The 23,643-nt window shown below is 38.3% G+C and overlaps 1 protein-coding gene across 2 annotated transcripts in view; it reads right to left on the bottom strand.

Moving 5' to 3' along the window:
* Window positions 1–23,643, bottom strand: part of cntn3a.1 (contactin 3a, tandem duplicate 1) — a 90,457-nt gene that overhangs the window by 43,595 nt on the left and 23,219 nt on the right. For both annotated transcript variants that reach the window (XR_004657403.1, XM_034877824.1), the window contains exons 5-9: window positions 20,374–20,469; window positions 6,969–7,172; window positions 6,415–6,517; window positions 5,881–6,065; window positions 1,576–1,715 (exon numbers count right to left, since the gene is read on the bottom strand). Coding sequence is in view for 1 of the 2 variants with exons in the window: in XM_034877824.1 (XP_034733715.1) it covers window positions 1,576–1,715; window positions 5,881–6,065; window positions 6,415–6,517; window positions 6,969–7,172; window positions 20,374–20,469 (728 nt within the window). In the remaining variant the exon portion in view is untranslated. The remainder of the gene's footprint in view (window positions 1–1,575; window positions 1,716–5,880; window positions 6,066–6,414; window positions 6,518–6,968; window positions 7,173–20,373; window positions 20,470–23,643) is intronic.

The raw sequence follows: 23,643 nt of genomic DNA, 5'->3' as shown, positions 1-23,643 counted from the left end.
TGACCTTTGGGTTTGGAAATTGATTTACTGTTGCCACTGTTGATGGTGGCATTTTGAAAATGGTAAGAGCCCACCTCATTAATATAGCCACATGTACAGAGAATATGTTACCTTGGTCAACCACCAAAGAGATTTTTACAATGTTATGTACAAATAAATACTGGAGATGCACAGGTGGAGTGATACGGGTTTCCTGTGGGTGAGGATGTGTGGCAAACAGAGAGAGTGACCTCATTCACCCAACAGCCACAAATGACTGGAAATGATCATGACAATGATGCCAGATTAAAATAAACTGCACATACAAGTTTTGTAGATTAATATGTCTGGGTAATAATGGCAAACTATTTAGAATGCATAACTACTACTTCTACAACTTCTTTGGCATGTTTATTTAATTAAAGAGCCCCAGATTTTGAAAATTATCTCAGCTCTCGATTCAAGTTACAGTACAGAAAACTAAACCCACCTGCCCCCTTTTAAAGACATGTCCAACAAAACAGCTCCGGTCTGGTCTGGGGCTCATTAACCAATCCAAACACTGACACTATCAGTGACTGTGACTCACGGGAGCCATTCTTTTCAGTCAGATAGCACACTGACTCCACTAGCACAATAACACTAAACAAGGCAATTTGCCTGAATGTGAAATGTATTTTGGATGAAAAGGCATTTTTCACCCTCCCCAGAGAGAAGAGACTTAATGATAAAATTGAGAGAAGCAGATAGGACGGATTGAGCACTGAACTGTCGAGTCCCTGTTTGATGACAGGCAGAAAATGGCATCACTTTGGCTTCATTGCAAAACATACAAACACCCTCCCCCAACATATACACACATAAAAACACACTCATTTAATGCCAAATTTAGTCCCAAGCAAATACAGCCATTTCAAAGTGACATGTTCTTGCCAAGTACAATCCTATGAGTTTGTAACCATTACGTGCTCCTCAGCAAAACAAATCCAGCAGACAGTGTGGTAACACACAGTGCATCTTTTAAGTAAGATGCAGCTCAATCTATTGTAATATTAACTTTCATCATACACATTAAACTATGTTTATCTCCATCAACTAAACTGCCCAGGGCTGTTGTAATGTAAAAAGATATATTAACACTCTGCTTACAATAACAATACCATTTAAATACAAGTCTGCCAGACTGAGAGGTGATGCGTTCTGCAGTTTCAATGTGTGTGTCACACACCTACAAAAGATTGGGTGTTGATTAATGTCTGAGAACACAAATTAATAATTTTTGAATCTATCGTTTTATAGCACTTACAGGTCTCATGGACCCAAATGTACAATACAGTCAATGTCTACCTTAATTAGAAGTAGTTAGGTCTAGAAATACTCTTAAAAAACTTCATTATTTGGCACTATAAAATAGAATGGTGGATGCTCTTGACAGATTAGCCGATGTTTTTTTCTTCTTTTTTTGTTGCGCTATTGTAGGTTTAGTGCTGCATAGTGTGGTAGACTGTACATCATTCTGACATTCATGTTCTTATTTAAGGTTTCATCATTGAAAGCAATTTGAAAAAAAACAACAGATTAAGAAATAGCTCTCACCTCCATGGCGTCCAGAGGCTCTCCGTTCTTTAGCCAGAGGTATGAAGGTTTGGGCTTGGCGCTGGCTTTGCACTCCCACACCAGAGTATCATCAATGGTCTTCTGAACATCTTGAGGTTTTTCAGTCAAGTGAGGTGCAGCTGTGAGGTCACATTCCACATACTGTAAATGAACACTTTAACATTTCCAATAGGAATCAGTTTTAAAATAAATCAATGAACTAACCAAGTGGGCAATGAGTTCATTAAAGAGGCTAAAAAGCTCACCTCTACTTAAAAATATTTTACAACTTAAAGGTGCCATCATGGCAGAAAAATTTCACGTTATGAGTTGTTTTTTTTAACTTTAAAATGAGTTGTCCCAGCCTGCCTATGGCCCCCCAGTGGCTAGAAATGGCAATAGATGTAAACCAGAGTGATAAAGAAAGACAGAGCGGCAACACTTCCATTGGACTCCGTTCCAGGGTGTGCAGCCTTGCATAGATCCAAACACCCATTCTACGGCTTTGGACATGATTGATTTCCATTGCTGACTGTCGAGCAACTTCTGAGGTAATGTAAATGGTCTGTTTTTGTATAGCCCTTTTCTAGTCTTAACAAAAACTCAAAACACTTTACGTAGCACAGGACCCATTCACCATTCACACACCGATGGCGCAACATAGGGGGCAACTCAGTGTTCAGTGTCTTGCCCAAGGCCCCTTCAACATGGGACTGCAAGGCCGGGGATTGAAACACCAACCAGGTCAACGGTGAACTGTCAACTATCTATATTTTTTCAGAGGCCCATTGTGATGCATATACTGATCTTTATTTGAATGTGCACAGCACAATCATCGGGGGATTTAGGGCTGCACAGAGCAGAACAGGCTAAGACTTTATCAGACTGCTGCACACCTAACGGGGGACAGCTCTGGTGGGCTAGACCGGGGTCCCGCAGGGTACTGCATGCCTCCAGGAAAATGAGAAGCAATACAGGAATCATTTAATGCTAATTATTATTGTTTCCCCAAAGTATTCCTCTCTTCTTAACACTTATACAGTATATAAACAATGTTCATCCCTGTTCCTTGACTTTGTTCTTGTTTTTCCACACCCATGACCTTGTCAGTATAACAGCTGGGATATAATGTTTTTCCACACACACACACACACACACACACATGCACACGCGCACACACACACACACACACACACACACATGTTGTTGTCTCATTGTTGTTGTTGTTGTTGTTTAATAAAAAAAAACTATTTCATTCAATCTTCCAATCGTAATGAGTTGTTATTCTTCAATATATTGGATACTTTGTGTATGGCTTGTTCTTAAAATGATCACGGTTGTGTGGTCAACTGATGCCTCATCAGAAGAAGTGGGCTTGACACTAAATCTGAATGGACTTTTACTACTTTACAACTGAGACAGAAGTGTGTTTGGAACTATACAAGCTTACATGAACCGAGTGACCACCCCGCTAGTGAGATCAAACCAAGGTCTGGGTATCCTGCTCTGCCTTTAAGAAAATAAAAGCTCAGATGGGCCCATCAGAAATATCGCCCTTATGAGGTCATAGTGTTACTTCCCCTTTCTCTGCTTTGCCGGCCCAGAGAATTTGGCCCGCCCATGAGAAAGAGAGAGACATCAAGATTTGAAAACAAGCAAAGCATGGAAGTTGGTAAAGGCCACCCCCCTCCTCCTTAATAGCATTTAAAGCTACTGACACAGAAATGGCACATCCTAAGTAAAGCTCATTGTGGGACTGGCTATTGTGGCTGTAATTCTGCACCAAGGCTGAATTTAGAGAAAAACTTCAAATACAGTATTAGGGTCCACTGAGCCCTAGAAAAAATCATCTGTAAATCAGAATGTCATAGGACCTTTAACTTGTAGAAGAATTAATAGATTTGTTGACACCCTTCACTGTAAGGTTAAAAGATAAGCTGATGGATTTACTACAACCAACATGAATTAGTTACACTGATGGAGATATTTTACAAGAATTTGTTTTGCTGACCGTATTATTTGTATTGCGATGCTTACAGTTAAATGGAAAGATTGTAATTCATTTTTTAGCAATGCAGTTAATAAGACAGGTTATATTCCCTTTTTGTCTTTTTAAAAAACGGAAATCCATAGAGAAAATGCCTCTGTATGTATGATGGTGGTGCTGGTGTCACATAAATGACTAGCACCTTATCTCTAGCAACAGTGTAAGAAGATATATGGCCCTTCTGAATCACCCACATAAACGCAGGACACCCAGCCAGGGTCAGGGGGAACATGTTTACTCTTTCTGTCTGCTTGCCTTGCAGTGTTGCTTTGATAATGAAATAATAATAAAAATGCAATTAATTTTCTTGATAGAAATAGCCTTTCTTCTTATCTCTCTCCAGTGAGGGGAGAGTACAGTTACAGCTGGAACAGTATTCACAGTACATTCAGTGTCAAGGACTTTTAAGCAGGTCAAATGCTCAACCACACAAAGGGACAATATAATGTCCCTCTTCACTAGGTCATAATGTGGCTGTGCATGTCATGTGTGAACCTGTTTAAATCCCTCATGATGTGCTCTGTGGAGCCCAGAAAGGGATCAGCGTATTGTTTTGAGGGGATGTTGACTGCTGTATCCTGTCTAGAACACTTGGTGTTTAGAAGTCAACTTAAAAGGCAAAATCATAAAACCATTAGATGACAGACAAAATGCTTGGAAGCATAAAGACGACAACAGTCTGTTCCAAACGAATGAAGGTGTGTGATAATTTCTTTTTGTATATCCTAAGTATCTTCGGTAACAGTGATGCATGCATTTTACTTGCTAAGAACTAATTCTGTCTCATTTAAGTAATATTTACAAAGCCAACAGAGTCGAAGTGTTTGGAAGCCCCATATGAAAAGTGAGATATCATTTTGTTATCACAAAACAAGCTCTCTTTATGTTCTTTCATTATATGAATTTGAGGAAACGAGCAAGCAGTACTGAATTGAAAATAGATCACTATGCAGAAACAAATACTACATGACACCCTGTTAACAATATTGCAAATGAGACCGTCAGAGATAACTTAATGGAACGGAAGACATGATGCAACAGCTTCTAAACAAAGTCAATCCGAGCTTCTCTGAGCCCATTCAAATGCTGTCATCTGCTAAACCATGATCTAATTTCATAAATCCCCTGGAACTACAGAAGGACAATTACATGGGAAATCGAAAAAGAGGCCACCCCTTATTGTTCCTGTGCCTGCATTGGTTGGGTGTTGCAAACACCACATCCCCATATTGATTCTTCTATTCGTCTATAGAGTTGATGGATGTCCCACAAGCTCCTGTCTATGGGAGTTTAAAATGAGATTACAGATTTTTATCACCTGGCGGCCGGCCAGTCTGCAAGGCTTTGAGATGAGACATGACTTAAATCTTACAAAAAGAAACATGACTTCCACACAACTACAAAGAAAATGCCATGCAACACAGTACCAAGACAGTGATAGCCACAGGTTGTATTCAAAATGTCTGACCTTGTTTACAAAATTACCTTAATGTGATCCTGATATTTTGCTATGCCCCTCTATGAACAGGCACCTTTCTTTAAAGTTAACTGTGTTTAATCCTCAGCCTACCTACAGGTACTGGGAGCATTTCATCTTACCCACAGGTGCCACAAAAAACTCGGTATTATCATATCAAAGGCACCCTCCTTCACAGGAAAGAAAAATCTGGATTTGATGATTTCAGGCAAGCACATCCCTACAGGGCCTGGTGGGCAGACATCGTCAATGCATAGACTGCAAAATAATGGAGAGAGAAACCATAAAAACCCATAATCAAGGGCCATTAAAAGCTTTCTCAGAATATGGGCTATAAGTCCAGTGTTGGTGAGGGAAAAATCACCTCTCCCTGAAAGGCAGTATAAATCTGTGTGCGCTACAGCCCTGTGTTAGCCGCTAGCACAATAAAGCGCTTGTCAGTAATCAACTACTGGTAATAGGTTAATTTATTACCACATTCCACTATATGATGCAGTTATAGATAAGTTCTAATAAAAACTACAGACTGCATGACAACAAATTAAACTTTTTGTGATGTGCACCAAAGCTACACTTCATTCTGCAGGATTTTCAATCAGGCTCAGTTGTAGTGAACCTTTGAATGAGGCTATTAATCAACAGGTAGAAGAATACAAATGTGCATGATGTGTTGGGAAGAATACAAACAGGTTAAAGGCAGTAGACATTATTTGTTTCTCAAGACAAGAGGTGTGAAGAAAGATCAGTAGTAGATCAAAGTCAACAAAACCATCGTACTCACCATAGAAAGACAGTTTTCCTTTAGCAGAGTTTCTTCCTCTGGTGTTTTCAGCCACACATTCATATACTCCTGCATCCTCCTGCTGGAAGTAAGGGATTTCTAAAACTCCGCTGGCTTTATTTATGTCCACCTTCCTGCCAAAAGAGGCTCCGTCCACTCTTCTCCAGCTGATGATTGGCACTGGGCTAAAGGCACGAAAATATAACACAAATCAAGGCCACAAAATGAAAAATACTCCTGAAGATCAACTTATCTAGAGATTTCGCTCAGACCAACAAACATAAGACACCAGTGAATACTGAAAAACATTAATAAAGCATGTCAATGTTTAATTAATCTGAACTTTAACTGAAGAGTGTTACTTCTTTGGGTGTACAACACAAGAAGGAGTTATTCAAACGTGAAATATTCTGAATTTAAAATCACTTTACAGGGTCCTCACACACTACCATGCAGCTCAGATTGATACAGTAAAAAACTAATGGTGTTATTAGACTGCATGACGGTGGTATAATAACACACAGTGTAACGCACTTTCCAAGTGCAAAACATTCCAGTTTGACGGTTGAGCTCTTAGCAACATGGACAACTTCAGGGAACTGCACTTCGATCTTTGGCTCGTATTCACCCATCACACCTGGAGTTACAAAGAGAGAAAAAAAGAAATGATGCCACAAGGGAATTCTTTCAGCTCGGGGCTTGAAAAGGTCACAAAGAAACAAAATCAAAACAAAGTTTTGGTGACACCACTGTGTTAGGTGAAATAAATGATCACTCTTTTTCTTTGAACACTATAGCGTGTGTTTAGATTTAGATTTTTATGATGATAATTGGGAATGTGTCTTCATAAGAGTTCTATTTTCCAAGCCAGATAAAATCAAGAAAACTTTGATAATGCGATCAGCTGAATTGTTTTACCAAGAGACTTATCATTTTGTTGGACGTGTTAAGCAACAGAACCCCACAATCTACTTTCTATCCTATCAAATTTCCTGACCAGACAACATTACCTTGAAAAACAAAAACAAATCATCACTCTTCTCTTACTTTAAGCTCTATGGATAGTAAGTAGGGTAAAACTGTCGTACCATCAACCCGCAGCACTAGAGGAGTTGGTGGTCCTTGAACACTGCTTTTGGTGACCGTGTTGGTAACTACACAAGTGTAGTTGCCCACATCAGATGGTTCCACTTTGGCGATATAGAGGTTACCTGTCTTCTGGGACACAAATCGCCGCGTGTCCTGTATGACAAATGATGGGTACTCGTTGAAGATCCAGGTGAAGGTAAGTTCTGTGAAGACAGGGCCCAAGTCAAAAAATACATACAGTATTTATTCATATTCTATACCCATGTAAAGATACTGTGTATTGCATCAGCAGTCTCTTCATTTTGGTGTGAGTGGATGCCTTCCGGGATGAAGCAATTAGTGGAATTGACTGAGTACCTGCTTTCCATGATTAAAAACACAATTTATAATTGAAGAGCAATTTCTCTTACTCACTGTTGGATAAATGCCCTCAATATAATACAAGTTTAACAGGTTCACCATGTGGGAGTGATGGTGCTGAGAATATGAATGATTGACTTTTCAGGGGAAGTAGGTATTAACATTAACAGCAGGAATGTTGAGAAGCTCAATGCAACATTGTCTTTAATGTGACAAAGACTCATGTACATGTACATGAAACTATTATTACATGAAACTAAACATGTACTTGGTTGGTGTGGTAATACCTTTCAAAAGTTGTGAAAGCTTAACCACTTTCCAGTGTTTTGGAACCTGTTGATCCTTCCAACACTAGGATCTATTACTCAAATCAGCCTTTCTGTTGGATTCTATTTCATTGTCTCTCCGGTACCTCAAGACGATTGTCTTGCAAAATGTCCGTGTAAATGTGAGGAGAGCATTACATTTGTAATAAGCAAACTCACCCACTGTCTTTTTCTTCTATTTCATCTACTTTAATTTTCTTCACACATTTTCTTGAGATTTACTACCTAATTTAAAAACACAGATACAGTAGTTGTACATATAAAAAGGAGCATATGCCTTTTTAGCTGTTATGTAGCAGAGGAGGACATTGAATAATGCTTAATAAAACCAATGTATTATATGGTCATGTTTTTCAGTGTAGTACAGTACTAGCTATCCTACTATTCATCATCCATGATAACAAACTTCTAGGAAAGACTCCCAGTACCATCAACCAAATGAAGTGCTGTCAGAGAGGCTTTGCACTAACAATCAGCAGCATTATAAAATGGAATGATAGTGTTTTGACATATTGACACAAGGACAGATTGCTCTGGACCATATTGCATCCCTGTCCCAGAAGCAATCTTGACCGATGGTAAAAACGTGTCTAAGCGATGACTCGGCACTACAGTACAGGGAATAATTGAGAGACTAGTTTGGCAGTCATCTACGGACTCAGTGTTCTTAACTTCTGCTCTTTAGAGGGCAGGAGGATGTGTGGGCTTTGACATATAACTGTGACCTTACAAATCGCAATGTGAAGAAGAATCTTTAGAACTTGTGATGCACATGTGAAATGCACATGGTTGGACTGGTAGAGGACAAACTGACCTTGTGATCATCCCAAGAACACAATGTGAGAATGAAAGTTGTAATGTGTGTAATGGCATATGAATTTTAACCCTGCTGTTAGCTTCTTACGTCTGCTGACAAATCTACTGAACAATATGCATTGGCTTTAGAGACATTTTGGGAAATACGCTTATTTGCATTGTTGCAGAGAGTTAGATGAGGAGATTGATACCACTCTTCTATCTGTACAGTAAACATGAAGCTACAGCCAGGGATGGTAAGCTTAGCATAAAGACTGGAAATGGGAAAACAGCAAGCCTGGCTCTATTCAAAGGTAAAAAAATATTATTTATCACTTCAGCTGTTTATCAGCCGCTATAGCATTGTCTGTTATTCATAGCAGTGGTTTGCCATTCACAAATAACAAACCGCATAATCGACAATCCAGTACTTAACAGCCATGTAACAAGCTAAGCTAAGCTAACCGTCTTCTGTCTTTAACAAACAGTCATGGGATCATCATCCATCTTATGATCTAACATGTGTATTTCCCCAAAAAGTTAAACTATTCCTATAATGACTTTCTAAGAAAGTCAAATTTGACACACATGATAAGGCCTCCTGCCCACTGCCTGAGTGGTGTGAACGTGTCAGCTGTGTTCCATGTCCGTTTTAATTTCAGTCCCCATGTTAACAGGTTAGATCTTGCACGCATGTCTCAGGCACGCCAACAACACGTGCATTCTAGAAACAGGACCTACGCCCATTTATCATGCGACACGCAAGCGTTCCCAGGCAAAATAGAATACAAAAAGATGTTTATATGTCATTTAGACACAAATACACAATAAATGACATTTTGATGTTTGAAAGTCTCTAAGTTTTGACATAAATGCAGATATAAATGTAATGAAAGAAATAATAATAATAATGATCGATTTTCAAATATTGCACCTATCAATTAAGAATGAACTATCCTGTAGCCTATTTTGCCAACAATATTGCCAAAATTGTCTTTGCTCTTATCAAATCAGTATGTAGTTGAAGAACGCTATTATTTCATTTTATCAATGGGGAACATACATGTGTACAGACAAGGCAAGCAGCAGCACCACGTCATACACAGTTCTGGTGTGCCAAAGAAAGACAAAGAATAAATTGTCACGTAGCCGCGACACAACTGACACAAAACAGAAACACCACAGTCCCACCGCGCATGCAGAGTGCAGCCAGCCTGGGAGTAGTTGCATTTTGATTTCAATGTTTATCTCTAGTGGTTTGTACTGCCATGACCTTTGTCTGAGCCTCTGTCATTTGAATCAACCATAACTTCTTGGCTTGATCCATCCGACCCATGAATATAGGAACAGCTGTAAATTCCTCTCTCCCCTAAATAATACATCCCAGCTCTTATAATGACAAGGTCATGTATATTTAATGTCTGTTTTTGAAACAATATCTTCAAAAGGTGCATTGGACGATAAAGTGGAAAAACAGCAAATAAGAGGTTACTAATTGGTTAGTTAAAGATTCATGGTGAGAAACAGGAAGCAGGAAAAAGGAAGTGGAAAGAACCAATAGTTGTATTTGATGATTCAACTTGAGAGCCTTCTGCAGATGGGCAGTAATGGAATAATGCAATCATGACTGACAGTGAGTGGCAGATTTTCATTGTGCGTCCATTTAGCCCTTGTATAATGAACAGGCAACATCAATTCCACCTTAATGATCTAAGAGGAGGGCAGAGAAATGCAACATGACAGTCCAAGGACATCCTGAATCCAGAGTGGGTTTTTGCACAAGTGTCTGCTGTATCAATGAAAAGTATATGCACAACTTGAGTCAAAGTTTGTACTTGCAAGTCTGTTCCCTAGACAGTAACAGCCATTAACCAGGCATCCCTATCTGTATTCATAACACACAACAAGTTCACTCTATGAAATGGCTTAGGTCACGCACATGGGAAAAATCCCTGCAAGCTATGAGTGTTGTTACTGGCCAGCGAGCAGCCTCTTTTTTGACGAAAATGCACTGCAAAGAGAGAACAAGTGATTTCAGCCTTGAGTAAATCTAAAAGGCCCTGTTCCATTAGTGAAAGGAGGTCAGATGCATTAGGTGCTGGACTAACCCGAGTCATTCAGACCCTCTCAAAGCAGAAGATGACACAGACTGACATCTAATGCAAATACAGTGCAGCGCACCCTGGAGCGCTCACTTGGACACTTGACAAAATGTTGGTAATTTTTTAAGTGCAACTTCAAACTGCCTTACCGTTTTAGAACATCCTGGCTGCACCAAACTACTTCCTACAGCTGTCTTGAGGGTTTGAGGGATCATTAAAATGAAATAATGGGCTCCTGAATCATGCATGGGATATTGAGATCATTCAAAAGGGAGATGAGGCAGATCACTGTCTAAGGCTGTAAAGCACTGATTATGAATTATGTCCCAGCACCATTTACTGTATGAAAGCATGTTGTGCACTTTTCCAACACTGTGAGAGTAATATCAAATGCACGTATCATGCTTTTACCACGCCTTTCTAATGTATCAATGTTATTCCATGAATGTATATTAAGACAAAAGCAGAGAGAACATTTGGCTGCCTATTGATACTTGATGTTCAAGGTATGAAGCTGGTTCACATTTTTGTCACCTTTTTAATAACATTTTCTATTATATTATAATTAATATTACACTATATATTTACTTTTCTTCAGTTTGCACAACAGAAAACCAATCTTCTGATTTGGAATTTAACTTCTCTTTCTCTCAGTTTTGGACTGTTTCTTTCATGATTTGCTTACATTTTACAGAAAAAAATGAAAAATTATTTATCATTTAATCATAAAAAAATAATCCACAATTTTCATTATTGAACAACAATGAATCAAAAATAAAAATGATCGTTAGCTGCAGTAGATGAAAGTGAACATGTGCAGTATAGCCATTCATCTGTGTAGTCTAAGAAGGGGCTGAATAAGGACAAGAGGATGTGACAGTAAAGTGTGTAAGTGTATGTGTACGTATAAATGTGTGAGCATATAACTAAAACTAGATGGGGTACATCATTACCATAGCAGTTATGGTTAAGCAAGCCTTTCAGCAAAGATGTTAGAAAATTGGAGATGATTCATCCTAAAGCCCATCTCAGCATCCTCAACGTCTCCATCAATAGGCATAATCTACAATGACAGCTGCCGAACATATTGTCAGATTATGGATCATTCCAAGCACTGTGCAAGGTCTCCTGAGAACAGCTATGATCCATTGCAATAAGATGGAATAAAGGGACAGTAGGCATGAAAAAAATCTGTCTGTCTGTGTGGACAAAATTCTACTCTAGCTGTGCCTCTTTGATATAAGGAAAATAGCAGGGAAGCAGATTGATTCAAAATGACCCACTCCAAATGAATTGGACCAAGATTAGCAATTAGTACCGTTCACCCAAATAAAAATTATTGTTGACAGTCTGAGAGCTGCTAATGCTAATGTGTGTTGTGTTATTGTATTGGAGATTTTGCATGTTTCATTCATGGTCAGTTCCGAACATTTTTTAGAGCAAAAGGCGTCACCTTCTAAACACTGTACCTCTACTGTTCTTCTTGGCATCACAAAGTCTATGGCATCAATGTTTTTTGTGTTTAACAGTATAATGTAAATGTAAATGTGCTGTATTTATATAGCGCTTTTCTAGTCTTAACGACTACTCAAAGCGCTTTTACATCATACAGGATACATTCACCATTCACACACATTCATACACTGTGGCCGAGGCTGCCGTACAAGGTGCCACCTGCTCATCAGATAAACATTCACACACATTCGCACTCCGATGCGCAGCACTACAGTGCAGTGCATTGTAGCAGTGCAAACTTACTAATTGAAATGAATGGAGTTCTCTTTTGTTAAGTCAAGTTAACTTTAGTTGCACTGTGTCAGAGGTGTCAAGTAGAAATATTGGGTATCTATACTTTACTGGGGTAATTATTTTTACAGCAGACTTTTTACTTCTACTTCTTACATTTTCACACAATTATCAGTACTTTCTACTAATAAAATTTTAAAAAAAGCCTCGTTCCTCCTATTTCAGTTTTTTCTTGTTTTCATTCCAGCTTGTCATAGTTAAATAATAAATAAACAAAAAATGTATGCAGATAAATTGCGCCTTCCAGGTAGACTAAATTTGATTGTGGTTGAATGAGAATTATACATTACTTTTACCTGCATACTTAAGTAGTTTTGAAACCAGTACTTTTACACTTTTACTTGAGAAAAAGCTTGAGTTGATACTTCAACATCTAGAAGTCTTTTTAAACCCTAGTATCTATTCTTCTACCTGAGTAATGAACTTGACTACTTTTTACACCTCTGCACTGTTTACATCAAACCTTTTTAGTCCTAGTTGCTACCGCTTACCGCCATCCAAGACTCTGTGGCCAGGCTTCATCACAATGTTCATAAATAAATGAACCAACATTCATGCACTTTATTAACATAAGTCTCTTTTACACACAAAATACTGCCATAAAGAAAATCCACAGATATGCCAGCTTTGCTTTTTAATATTGAACCAAACAACGCTGGGATCCGGAAGCAAAAGAGACTTGACGTGTAACACAACAGGAATGGTGTCTATCTGTCCCCCGCGCCGTATTAATACCTTGTATACATTATATAAGTGTGGATGTAGTTATCATTTCTCTTTAAAAGCAGGTAAAGGCTTAGTATGGAACTGGATGTGACATATATCGGCCAGGTGCAATGTAACACTAGTTAGTTAGTTAGTTAGTTAGTTACTCCTCCAGGACTCAAGTCCTAAATGATCAATGTCATGTTGGAGGAAGGTCCAGAGAGAGTTTGGAGTCTAAATAAAAAGGATCAAGTTTTGGTAACAGACAAGATCAACAAGAATTATTGAAGAGAATTATGAAATAAGTCTATTAACATGTTCCTGACGACAAAAAAACATCAAGACCCAGATTTCCTATCTCCAATGATTTAGTCAGATTTTTACCCGAACACACTGTGGCATACATCTTGGTAAACATTTATGAGTGCAATGTTGGGAAATATGCAAGATCGCATGTCACAACAAAACAGCTGGAGTTCTTGAGCAAAGTGAAACATCAGAAGCCGGAGGCGTCTCCTGAAAGTTATGAAAATGAGTTTATAAAGAGAGATGTTACATTTTTAATGCTAATTTAAATAAAATAGTGTCCTGAAATCCCCTTATTGAACAAGAGTATAGCAGTGAAAGATGAAAAAGAATATACAAGCCCCTGCTGGTTCAATCGTCTGTTAGTAAAAAAGTTCAAACAATACATTTCATCACCAATAAAAGAAAAAAGAAAAAGCTGCGCCAATGACAGAGCAACACACTGAAAAAATGACGTGGTGATTCACATGATTAGAGGGGGTGCTTCATAGGTTTTTAAATGACGTGAAGGTCTCCCCCCTTACTGTTAACATGGATAAAACGTGAAAAGTCATTCTGCTTAAATGAGGCACTTGCATCCACCAGAAGAGATAACCAGGATAGCAAGTTGCTAACAAATGCCCGGGCGCCTCCCTAGGGGCGACTAAGACTTCGATCCATGAAATGTCAGGTCTCAGTTCAGGGATGCACTGTTAAACAGTAGCACTTTCTATTTTGCATGAATGTGTTAGTTTTGCAGATCATTGAAGCACTTTAAAACATTTTAATATGTATATAACAGTATAACTGTGCTTCAAATAAAAACATGTGTTCACCGACACCTTATTGTTGTTTAAAAACATTTACGTGCTATTGATGAATGTATATGGAGCATGATAAAAAGGTGACCTTGAAATTGTGGCGTTAACAGCAACGCAAGGAAAAAATTGGTTGCACCTACATTTTGTGCTGGTGCACCTAAATGCACAAAAAAGTTAGGCGCACCAGTGCAACCAAGGCAAAATGTTAGTCTGGAGCCCTGGCTCATAGCTTTAGCGGCAGACTGTCCGTCCCGCTGTTGGAATCCTCTACAGTGAAATACAGTCACACTACAACGGTTACGTTTTTTTTTGGGGCATTTTAGCCTTGTTAATCCAGTTACTACTGTTGCTAGCGTTGACGTTACTGCTGTGTTACGTGTTTTTAGTGTTTACTAGCGTGACGTGCAGTGATGTTTCTGTTGCCTCTAACATCTGTTTTGGAGCATCAGAGGACAATGCAGCCATTAAAGTGGCACTGTAATGAGGGACCAAAATCCCCGCTGATATTTCGTCCAGTAGATTACAGCATACAACATACAACTTCAACATAAGAGGAATGTAGCACAATATGGATGTGGAAGAAGTTATAAATATTTATTATAAATAATAATTTATAAATTTGTTTTGGTTAAAATCAACAAATAATTGTGATAACTAATCGTGATCTCTATTTTGATCCAAATAATTGTGATTATCAGTTTGGCCATAATTGTGCAGCCCTAGATTAAAATATGGCATTTAATTTATATTTTCTGGCCTCAGTTTGCCAAAAATAGGATGATTGTTCTCACACAATATGAAGCCATAATTAAGAAATTAATCACTTGCTCTGAATAGAAATAATTACCAGCAGTAGATATTGAAAATTCACACTTTGTTGTAACTCAATGATAAGTGAATGTACCTACTAGAACAGATGAAACAATGCCAGAACAACTGTAAAACTTTGCATTTAAAACTTTGTATAATATACATTATGCAGCCATGGATAAAATGGTATAACCTCCACTGACTTCTGCATTAATTAAACACGCTAACAATCAAGGTTATTTTCTTGACTCAAAGGTGACTTACAGGTGACTCATTAAACTACATCAATACATTTCCAAGTGAATAAATGAATCCTTGGATACTGAATATCTACTCTCTTTTCTGACTATTGCAAACAGTACAGTACAGCCTGTGTGTGTAATATGTGCAAATTACCAAAAAAGGATTTGGCACATGTAATATTTTCAAGGAGAAGTCAGTGAATGTTGACCCACTTCTGCACTCAATGCTAAAAGCCGATAGGTTGTCCAGGGAGCGCCACACTCCCTGTCAATGCACTCACATAAGAGAAGCTATCTTCCTCTTCCAAATTGTAAACATTAGCCTGGTGCCTGCACGATTGCCTTCACAACAGACGGTGCATCACGTTTTTAGAAGGAAACCAAACTGAATTTGCATATGTCACTAAGTCAGTGCTGTTTCCCAACGAATTATGAAGAAACTATAGAATTTAAATTGTTGTTGCCAAATTCTTTTTTAAATATTTATGGACTATTTCTGGTACCAGCATGACATTATTTTGCCAATATCGCTAACAAATAGGGCCAGCTACGCGTTGGCCCCATTATCTCTCATCTTATCAAAACTTGGACATTGGCTAAAATGTTTTGCAATATAGCGTGTAACTGACACACATTTTCTCCCGTGTTGAGTAATACAGCACTCCTGATTGGTGGGAGACCTATAACAGCTCCAAGGTGGGAACATAGGGGCTTCATTGACCAAAAGACATTTTTAGCGAGGTTGGCTTGTTACTTTTTTCTGACTTGCAGTCATTCAGTCTACCACATTTCTTTTACCTTCAGTTAAGATCAGCAGCAAAGGCATACAGTGTCCCCTGGCAGAGGTCTCTGCCCATCCATCCTATTTGGAAGCTATTTACTATGCAGCCAAAAATCTGTGGTATGGTATCGAGGCTTTGTCACTTTCTGGTGATATCTAGAAGCTTTGACCTTTCTATTGAGAGGATGTGGGCACGTGATTGCCCAGGCCTGAGCATCGATCTCGACTGGCATGTTGTATGGTCTATCATTCTATTAGTATCACGCAATCCAGGCCATCAGCAGATTTACTACAAGAGACATATCTCACCCCGTTGAAAATGCATCACAGGAAAATAATCAACAGTCCTTTTTGCACTTTCTGGCCAGTAAAAGCTTAAGGTACACATGTTCACATGTTCTGGGAGTGCTCTCCTGTTGGTCAGTTCTGGAACATTATTGCATCCAAAATATCTGCCCTGATGAATGATATTGTACCTGTTACCATCAATGTTTTGCTAAAACTCAAAAACAAGGCGAGAAGTTGTGAATGAAACACAGTTTCCAAGCCAGAAGGCACTGTATGGTGAAATTAAGATAGCTTGATAGGTAATTTGGAGGGAGCATAGTCCCATTTTAAAAGAAAGGAAAGACCACCAACTTGGTTAAATATATGATTAGGAATAAAAAACCACAAGGAATAGGAATGTATAAGACATGTCCTCATCCAGCCAATTCTAAATATTTACGTGTCTGTGATTTTCAAAATGTCTAAACCACCCTGTGCTTTATAGTAAGAAAGAATCTCCTTTTTAAGTTTGTGAGTTTTTTTTTTCCAGATGAAGTTGAGAAAAATTGTAAAGTGTTTTATCATTGATCAATAATTAGAGAGAAGGGTAAACAGAATGGGAGAGACCGATTGCCTTGACCAAGAGACTTCTACCAAACATACTTAAATCTCTTTGCAACCAAGTGTTAAGAATACCTTTTGTTTTGGTCATTTTTGATTTGATTTTCATTCAGATGCTGTCAATCTGCGGTCTATAGATATGTGATATGCGATATGCGGTTATGTGAAGTTCTAAATATTTAACAGTGTGCTTCACAGGAATATCATTCAGAACACTGACATCACACTCATGTAAGGGTAATATCTCAATTGTCAATAAACTATGTTTCCTTACCTGGTTTAGGGATAAGTGAAATAATATTGTGTGTGTCTCTTTCTGCTTCATACATTCTCTATACATTAAAAGCAGCGGAACCTGAATATATTCCCAAAAACGCACATAGAATTCTATAGAGAGCCTGTCTATACCAGAAGACTTTCCTATTTTCGTGGAGTGGATAGCTTTCATTATATTAGCAGCTGTTACATTGGAATCACAAAGTGTTTTGTACGTATTAGTAATGTTCGGGATATACTTTCTTATTTCTTCAATAAACATGTTGCAAGTACTGAGACTAAACTTTGAAGAGAATAAGTCTTTTTCAAAGGCTGTGACAAATTCTGAAATTGAAAAAAGTCAGTAGATTTGGTGCCATTTATATTAAGAGAGGTTAAAGCTTTTCTTTGACAATTTCTTTTCTCTTGTACAAAACATTAAGTTGAGTTCTTCTTGCCCTCTCCTGGCCATTTGGCCTGTAATCTTATAAAGGCCCCTGTGGCAAAATCAAAATAGAGCTCATCAAGTTGTAAGCTTAGCCTTTTAATTTCTATATTTTCTTCTGCATTAATATATTCTTTAGATAACTCATTTAATCTATCACGTAATTTAGTTTCCATGTGATTTTGATTAGCTTTGAGCAGGTTACATCTCTTAATGGCAATACATCTGGTCTTGAACTTTAAGAACTCCCATTTTTGTTTACATTCCTCAGTGAGGTTAGAAAAGATTTCAGATATTAGGCCTTTAATACTGTTATTGAAGCTTTTATCTTTTAATAAGGCATTATTTATCTTCCAATAACCTCTTAGCAAAGTAATAATCTGCTGGTCGCCCAGTTTAATTGTTATCAGCTTGTGATCAGAGAACAGAGCAACTAATTGTAATTTATTTTTAACAAACTGAATAGCAGATTGAGATATCAAAAAAGGTCAATGATAGATTTAAGTGATAGTTTTTTGTTTGACAAGGTGAAGTCTATTAGGCCGGAGTTAAAAATGTGCAAAGTGTCTACCAAGCAAAGATCAGAACACAAGGAAAGAACCAAATTGCCGGCAATAGGACCCTTATTCAATTTTGTGGGGAATCTATCATCACTGGAATCTACACATTTATTGATGTCACCCCCAAAGACAAAATTAGAGTCATTACATTTGTTGAGAAATAGTTTGGCATTATTTGATACCTGGGTGAATAAAGTTTTGTTGGACAAATGTGAGTTATAACCATAAACATTGCAATTAACGAAAATGACATTTTCCTGTTTCATGACTATCATCACCCACCTTCCTTCTAAGGGATTTCACAATTTCTAAATCTTCTCCTTTTAATTTGTGAAAAAGCATAGTACTCCCCCACTGTAATCTCCAAAATGTAACATCCAGTTCAGTTGAGTGAGTCTCTTGGAGCATTACAATGTCTGCTTTGCTTCTTTTACAAAATAAAAATATTACTTTGCTCTTCACAGTGTCACACATTTCTCTTACATTTTAAAGATAAAATAGACAAAGACTTGAAAGAAAAATCCATAACAATGACCAACAGTTACCTAAACCTTCTCATATGATGACCAGGGTTATCGCGTGATGTTCGCTTCCTGCCAGGCACGCCACTCGGACACAAGTGAGTCCGTTGGCGGTCAGCAAGAGCGAGAGAAAGTTGGAGGTGCGGGTAAGTGGGCAGAATGCATTCATGCATGCACATTTGGTTTGTTATAGTAGCCTCTAGCTGCAGTTAACGAGCCTCCTCCAGGATGGAAACAGCCGGGAGGCAAGCTAAATTTGTGGCAGCTGCAGCTAACTTTGAAGTTGTGACAGCCCTGTCGCAAAGAAAGATTGTTGAAAAGGTGCACTGTGCATTCTTCGGTATGTATAGTGTACTTTTTCTGTATACTGTCATCTAGAAAAATGTTTTGCACTTTTGCTTGTTTGCTTAAATAAATAAATTGATTGTCAAAAGATTATTTTTGGACTCTCACATGACACTGCTACTACAGCCCAAGACTCCTGGCAATGCTGATGTTTTGTTTTTAGCTTGCTGGAGTGTGTGTTGGCATTTCTACACCTTCCACCAGGGGATGAAAAAATAAGCCATTCCAGTATAAGGCTGCCAATTGTAAGCATATGGCTCATTGTGCCAGCTTTTCTTGTTAACACAAGGCAAGATGTCTCTTTCTAACATATGCAGAACAAAGCACTACAAATGTAAGCTTACTCTTAAAGCAGGTTTGCAAGTGACTGTGTGATAAAAAGAAAACCCCATGAATTAGTGGAGTGATGTTTGCCAATTGAAACCAACAATAATTTGTGTTTATAGTATGTTAAATACATAACATACGCCAACCGATGCTTAAAAGCTAGAGTGCGGAACTTTTACTTATAAATCAGAGTTTGTTACAGTACGGTCACACAATGCTGATTGTGCCTTTCACAGCCATGAAACGCTTTCCCGTGCTAGTGCACCGGAAGAATGCCTATACAATTTTTTTATGTAGTCATGACAACTACTTTTTTTAAGTTCACAACAACATTGTTACATGAGCAGTACACGAATTTGATGTGTGCATAATTGCTCACATTCATACCGTAAGAGAATGCTAAAAAGTATATAACAGTTAGTGCTTTTAAAAAGAAAAAATTAAAGTAAGAGGGATAATTCTAAGGCAGTTAATACTTACAGTTAAAAGACTATTACTAAGCTCTTTAAAACTGATCTTTAGAAATAAATGCTGAAACAGATTCAGATTCAGATTTTTCAACAGTGGATATTTACATTCAGACTTGCTGGCTGGTAGATCTGAAGTCCCACCTTGTGTAGGAGTTAATAACACTGGATGCTAACTCCCAATGATAACGTGATAGAGGCAAAGGGCTGATGTAAAGCAAACAAAGCACCTTCAAAAAAAGCTCTATTACTCAGGTTGGCAGGGCCCTAGCCACAGACAGCCTCTCCAGTCTGCATGCCAAAGTTTTTCCTCACCCCCATTGAAAATCAGGCTGACAGGCCAGAGTGTCCCAAAGTAAAAATGACTCACTCCACTGACCTCAACAATACAAACAAACAGCCAAGACATCTGAGGGGAAGAGCACAAACATGACTTCCACTTTGTCCAGATAAACACAGAGTAGATGAGTCTTTGCTGTTTTTTTGTTGAGCATCAGCGCAAATGACTGATTGTGTAAGGTAGCAATTATAAGGACGAAGAACTTCAAAATAGGCCATCTTACCTCCAGTGTGGGGCGGTGGGCCACACAGTAGGACCACTCCTTGACCTTCACGGACCCTCACTGGACTTCTTCTCTGGGTCTTAAAGCTCTCCAAATCTGTTAACCACAATACAAAAGCAACAAAGCACAAATAATCAATTCTTCACAATTTTTTCACAAAAGCCATAGACACACAGAACATGCAGAGTTGTTTACAGAGGTACAAAATGCACTGCAGGTCACATCTGTGTCTGTTCAATAATTTTAATATTTGGTTAGAACACAGCTAGAGACCAGAGTGCAGTATGGTGCAAAACTTTGGCATGAAACATGCAATGTTTGCATAAATGCAGACAACGTGCTGTAAAGACCATAACACTTCTGACTAGCAATTCCGCAAGTATAAGTCACACATGAGTGAATTTAATTGGAACTGCGTATTGTTATCACTTTCTGTGTTTCATCCACTGCACACAGACCAGTAACAATTAATGACTAAGACTGAAACATCATTTGTATGGAGAACGATTAGTTGTTGACAACCTGCTGAGAGAAAGCAAATACAGACAGCAATCCTTGAACACTTTTCTTTGCCTGCTGTGTATCTTGGAGATATGGTAGGCAGTGCAGCCAAATACGCGGCTGCCATATAATTGCATAATCAAGACTGAATTCAAAAACAGGGACAAAGAATGAAAAACTGACACCTCCTGCGTACAAGCACAGCAGGATGAGCCTTTGTATAATAAATACAATACGTGATCTTTGTAGACCCTGAGTAATGGAAAACTGCATCCAGTGGAAGAGTGTTATATTATCACAATTGAAAGCAGATTTTTATTTTGGTTCACAAATGATTTAGCGGAAAGCTTCTGTATGAGTTCGCAAATTAAAATGATATTAAATATATCATTACATTTTTCTCTTATTTGGTGCAGACAGATTGCGAGGATGCTTCAGTGGCCAATTCTAAGTCTATGGCCGATTAATGGGTAAAAATCGCATTAAGCCTCTCCGTGCATAAACAGATGGAGCACAGTTAGGGTCCCTTTGGACCAGCAAGCCATGTAGATCCCTCTGGATGTGATGAAGCTCGGAAGTGAATGTAAGAAGTGTATTAACTTATCCTTTTTATGCAGCGTATGCCAGAAAGTTTGTAAAAGCAATCATTTAATGTTATTAATGAAATATTTGTCTTACTGTGACATGTCAAAATGTCTGCTGTGTGGCCTGAGACAACTGTTGAAACATCTCACTCAAAATCACAAATGTCAACCTGCCAGTGGTTCTGTATACAAATGCAAGGAGTCCCCAGTCAGTAGGATTCATCCTCTGGGGACGATGCATGTCTGTACAAAATGTCAAAACAATCCATTAAAGGGTGGAACAACCAACTAGCATTGCCATTAAATGTGCATCTCAAAATGAGGAGGTTTTATTTGAAGCTGCACAATTTTTTAACTGCCTCAACATTTTTTGCTTAGCGAGCAGCCAAACATGCTATTTGATAACACATTAAACTATAGTTCCTCTAGAAGGACCCCTGCTTGTCGAGTCAGACATCTGAATGCTGATAAGAAATGATAGAGTTAAAATCAAATATTTTACTATAATGAAAAAGAAAAAAAGGGCCAGATATTTCCTTTTGTTGTGAAGCTCTCCTGATCAATATTCCTTTGGAGTATGGTGGGGCGTAAATGAGCTCGACATACTAAAAGCCAACAACGCCTGACAACCCAAGCTGTTCTGCACCCCATGGATGATCTTATCCACCCCATCACGGCTCTGCACCTCAATGTGCTTCTCCATGGCAGGGTTAAGGCTATTTTGAGTGCTTTCAGATCCATGAAATTGGATGTGAATTTGCATTTTTGTGCTACAATGTGACCCATTGTAATGAATGAGAGGCGACTGTAGAGAAGAAAAATTGAAGCCATTCTGTTGGAGTGTGAGCCAGAGGGCAATTTGTGATGTGGTTACATTCGTCATCTAACCCTTGAACAAAAGGCATAAAGTTTTAAAAACTTTCCAAAATGGGTTTTATTTGAAGTTATCTAGCTATGATATAATTTGGCTCCTTTTAGGGGTTATTCTGCATTTCTAATGAGAGCTGACCAGTAGCAGCCTGTTTGTATAGAACAGACTCTTCAAAAACTATGAACCCTTTTATCCCCCTAATCAAAGACTATTGTTAACAAAAAATCCTTTATTTTAGATTTGACGGAAAAAAGACTGGTAAGTATGAATGGTAATTATCATCTGATAAATGTGAAATGGTGTCTCTAACACTGCTTTCAATTCCACAAGTGGGGAACTTGGTAAAAGCTTATGTAATTACAACCAAAGTTTATTTGGCCAATGGTTTTTGATGCAATCTGTGATTACACAGACCTTATTATCAGCTGGTAGCTCAAGATGAAATACCAGGGCATTAAAATCCTCAATCCAATGACAAGGATTGTAGAAATATATTACACCGGACCAAAGTGTTGGATTGGCAGGCCTACTAACACTGCCATCCCTAGAGAAACAAATGAAAGGGAACCACATAAACATAGACAAAAATGCCAAAAACATGCTAGTGGAGGTTTCCAAAGATCCTTCTCCCTTTTCTTACCAAACGAAAGTCATGATTCTTTGAAGCTGCGATGTTGAAACAATCAAGGCCATCTGTGAGTTGGTAATGAGTTAGTCGGCTCCCACCCAGCTGTAGTCAAACAGTTAATGGGAAGAGCCTTGGAACCATTTTAATTGGATGACATTTAGAGATTTGTCATCTTCACCCACTAACACCATCATTCTATAAAGTCGTTTTACCTAACCACTTACAGTGGTGTGAAAAAGTGTTTGCCCCCTTCCTCATTTCCTGTTCCTTTCCATGTTTGTCACACTTAAGTGTTTCGGAACATCAAACCAATTTAAACAATAGTCAAGGACAACACAAGTAAACACAAAATGCAATTTGTAAATGAAGGTGTCTATTATTAAAGGTGAAAAAAAATCCAAACCATCATGGCCCTGTGTGAAAAAGTGATTGCCCCCCTTGTTAAAACATACTATAACTGTGGTTGTCCACACCTGAGTTCAATTTCTCTAGCCACACCCAGGCCTGATGATTGCCACACCTTTTCACAATCAAGGCATCACTTAAATATGATCTGCTTGACACAGTAAGGTCCACCAGAAGATCCTTAAAAGCTACACATCATGCCAAGACCCAAAGAGATTCAGGAACAATTGAGAAAGAAAGTAATTGAGATCTATCAGTCTGGAAAGGGTTATAAAGCCATT

This window comes from Etheostoma cragini, chromosome 7, assembly GCF_013103735.1.
Source record: "Etheostoma cragini isolate CJK2018 chromosome 7, CSU_Ecrag_1.0, whole genome shotgun sequence".
Classification (NCBI taxonomy): domain Eukaryota; kingdom Metazoa; phylum Chordata; class Actinopteri; order Perciformes; family Percidae; genus Etheostoma; species Etheostoma cragini.
Note: the sequence above shows the minus strand (reverse complement) of the source record. Positions and strands in the feature narration are given on the sequence as shown.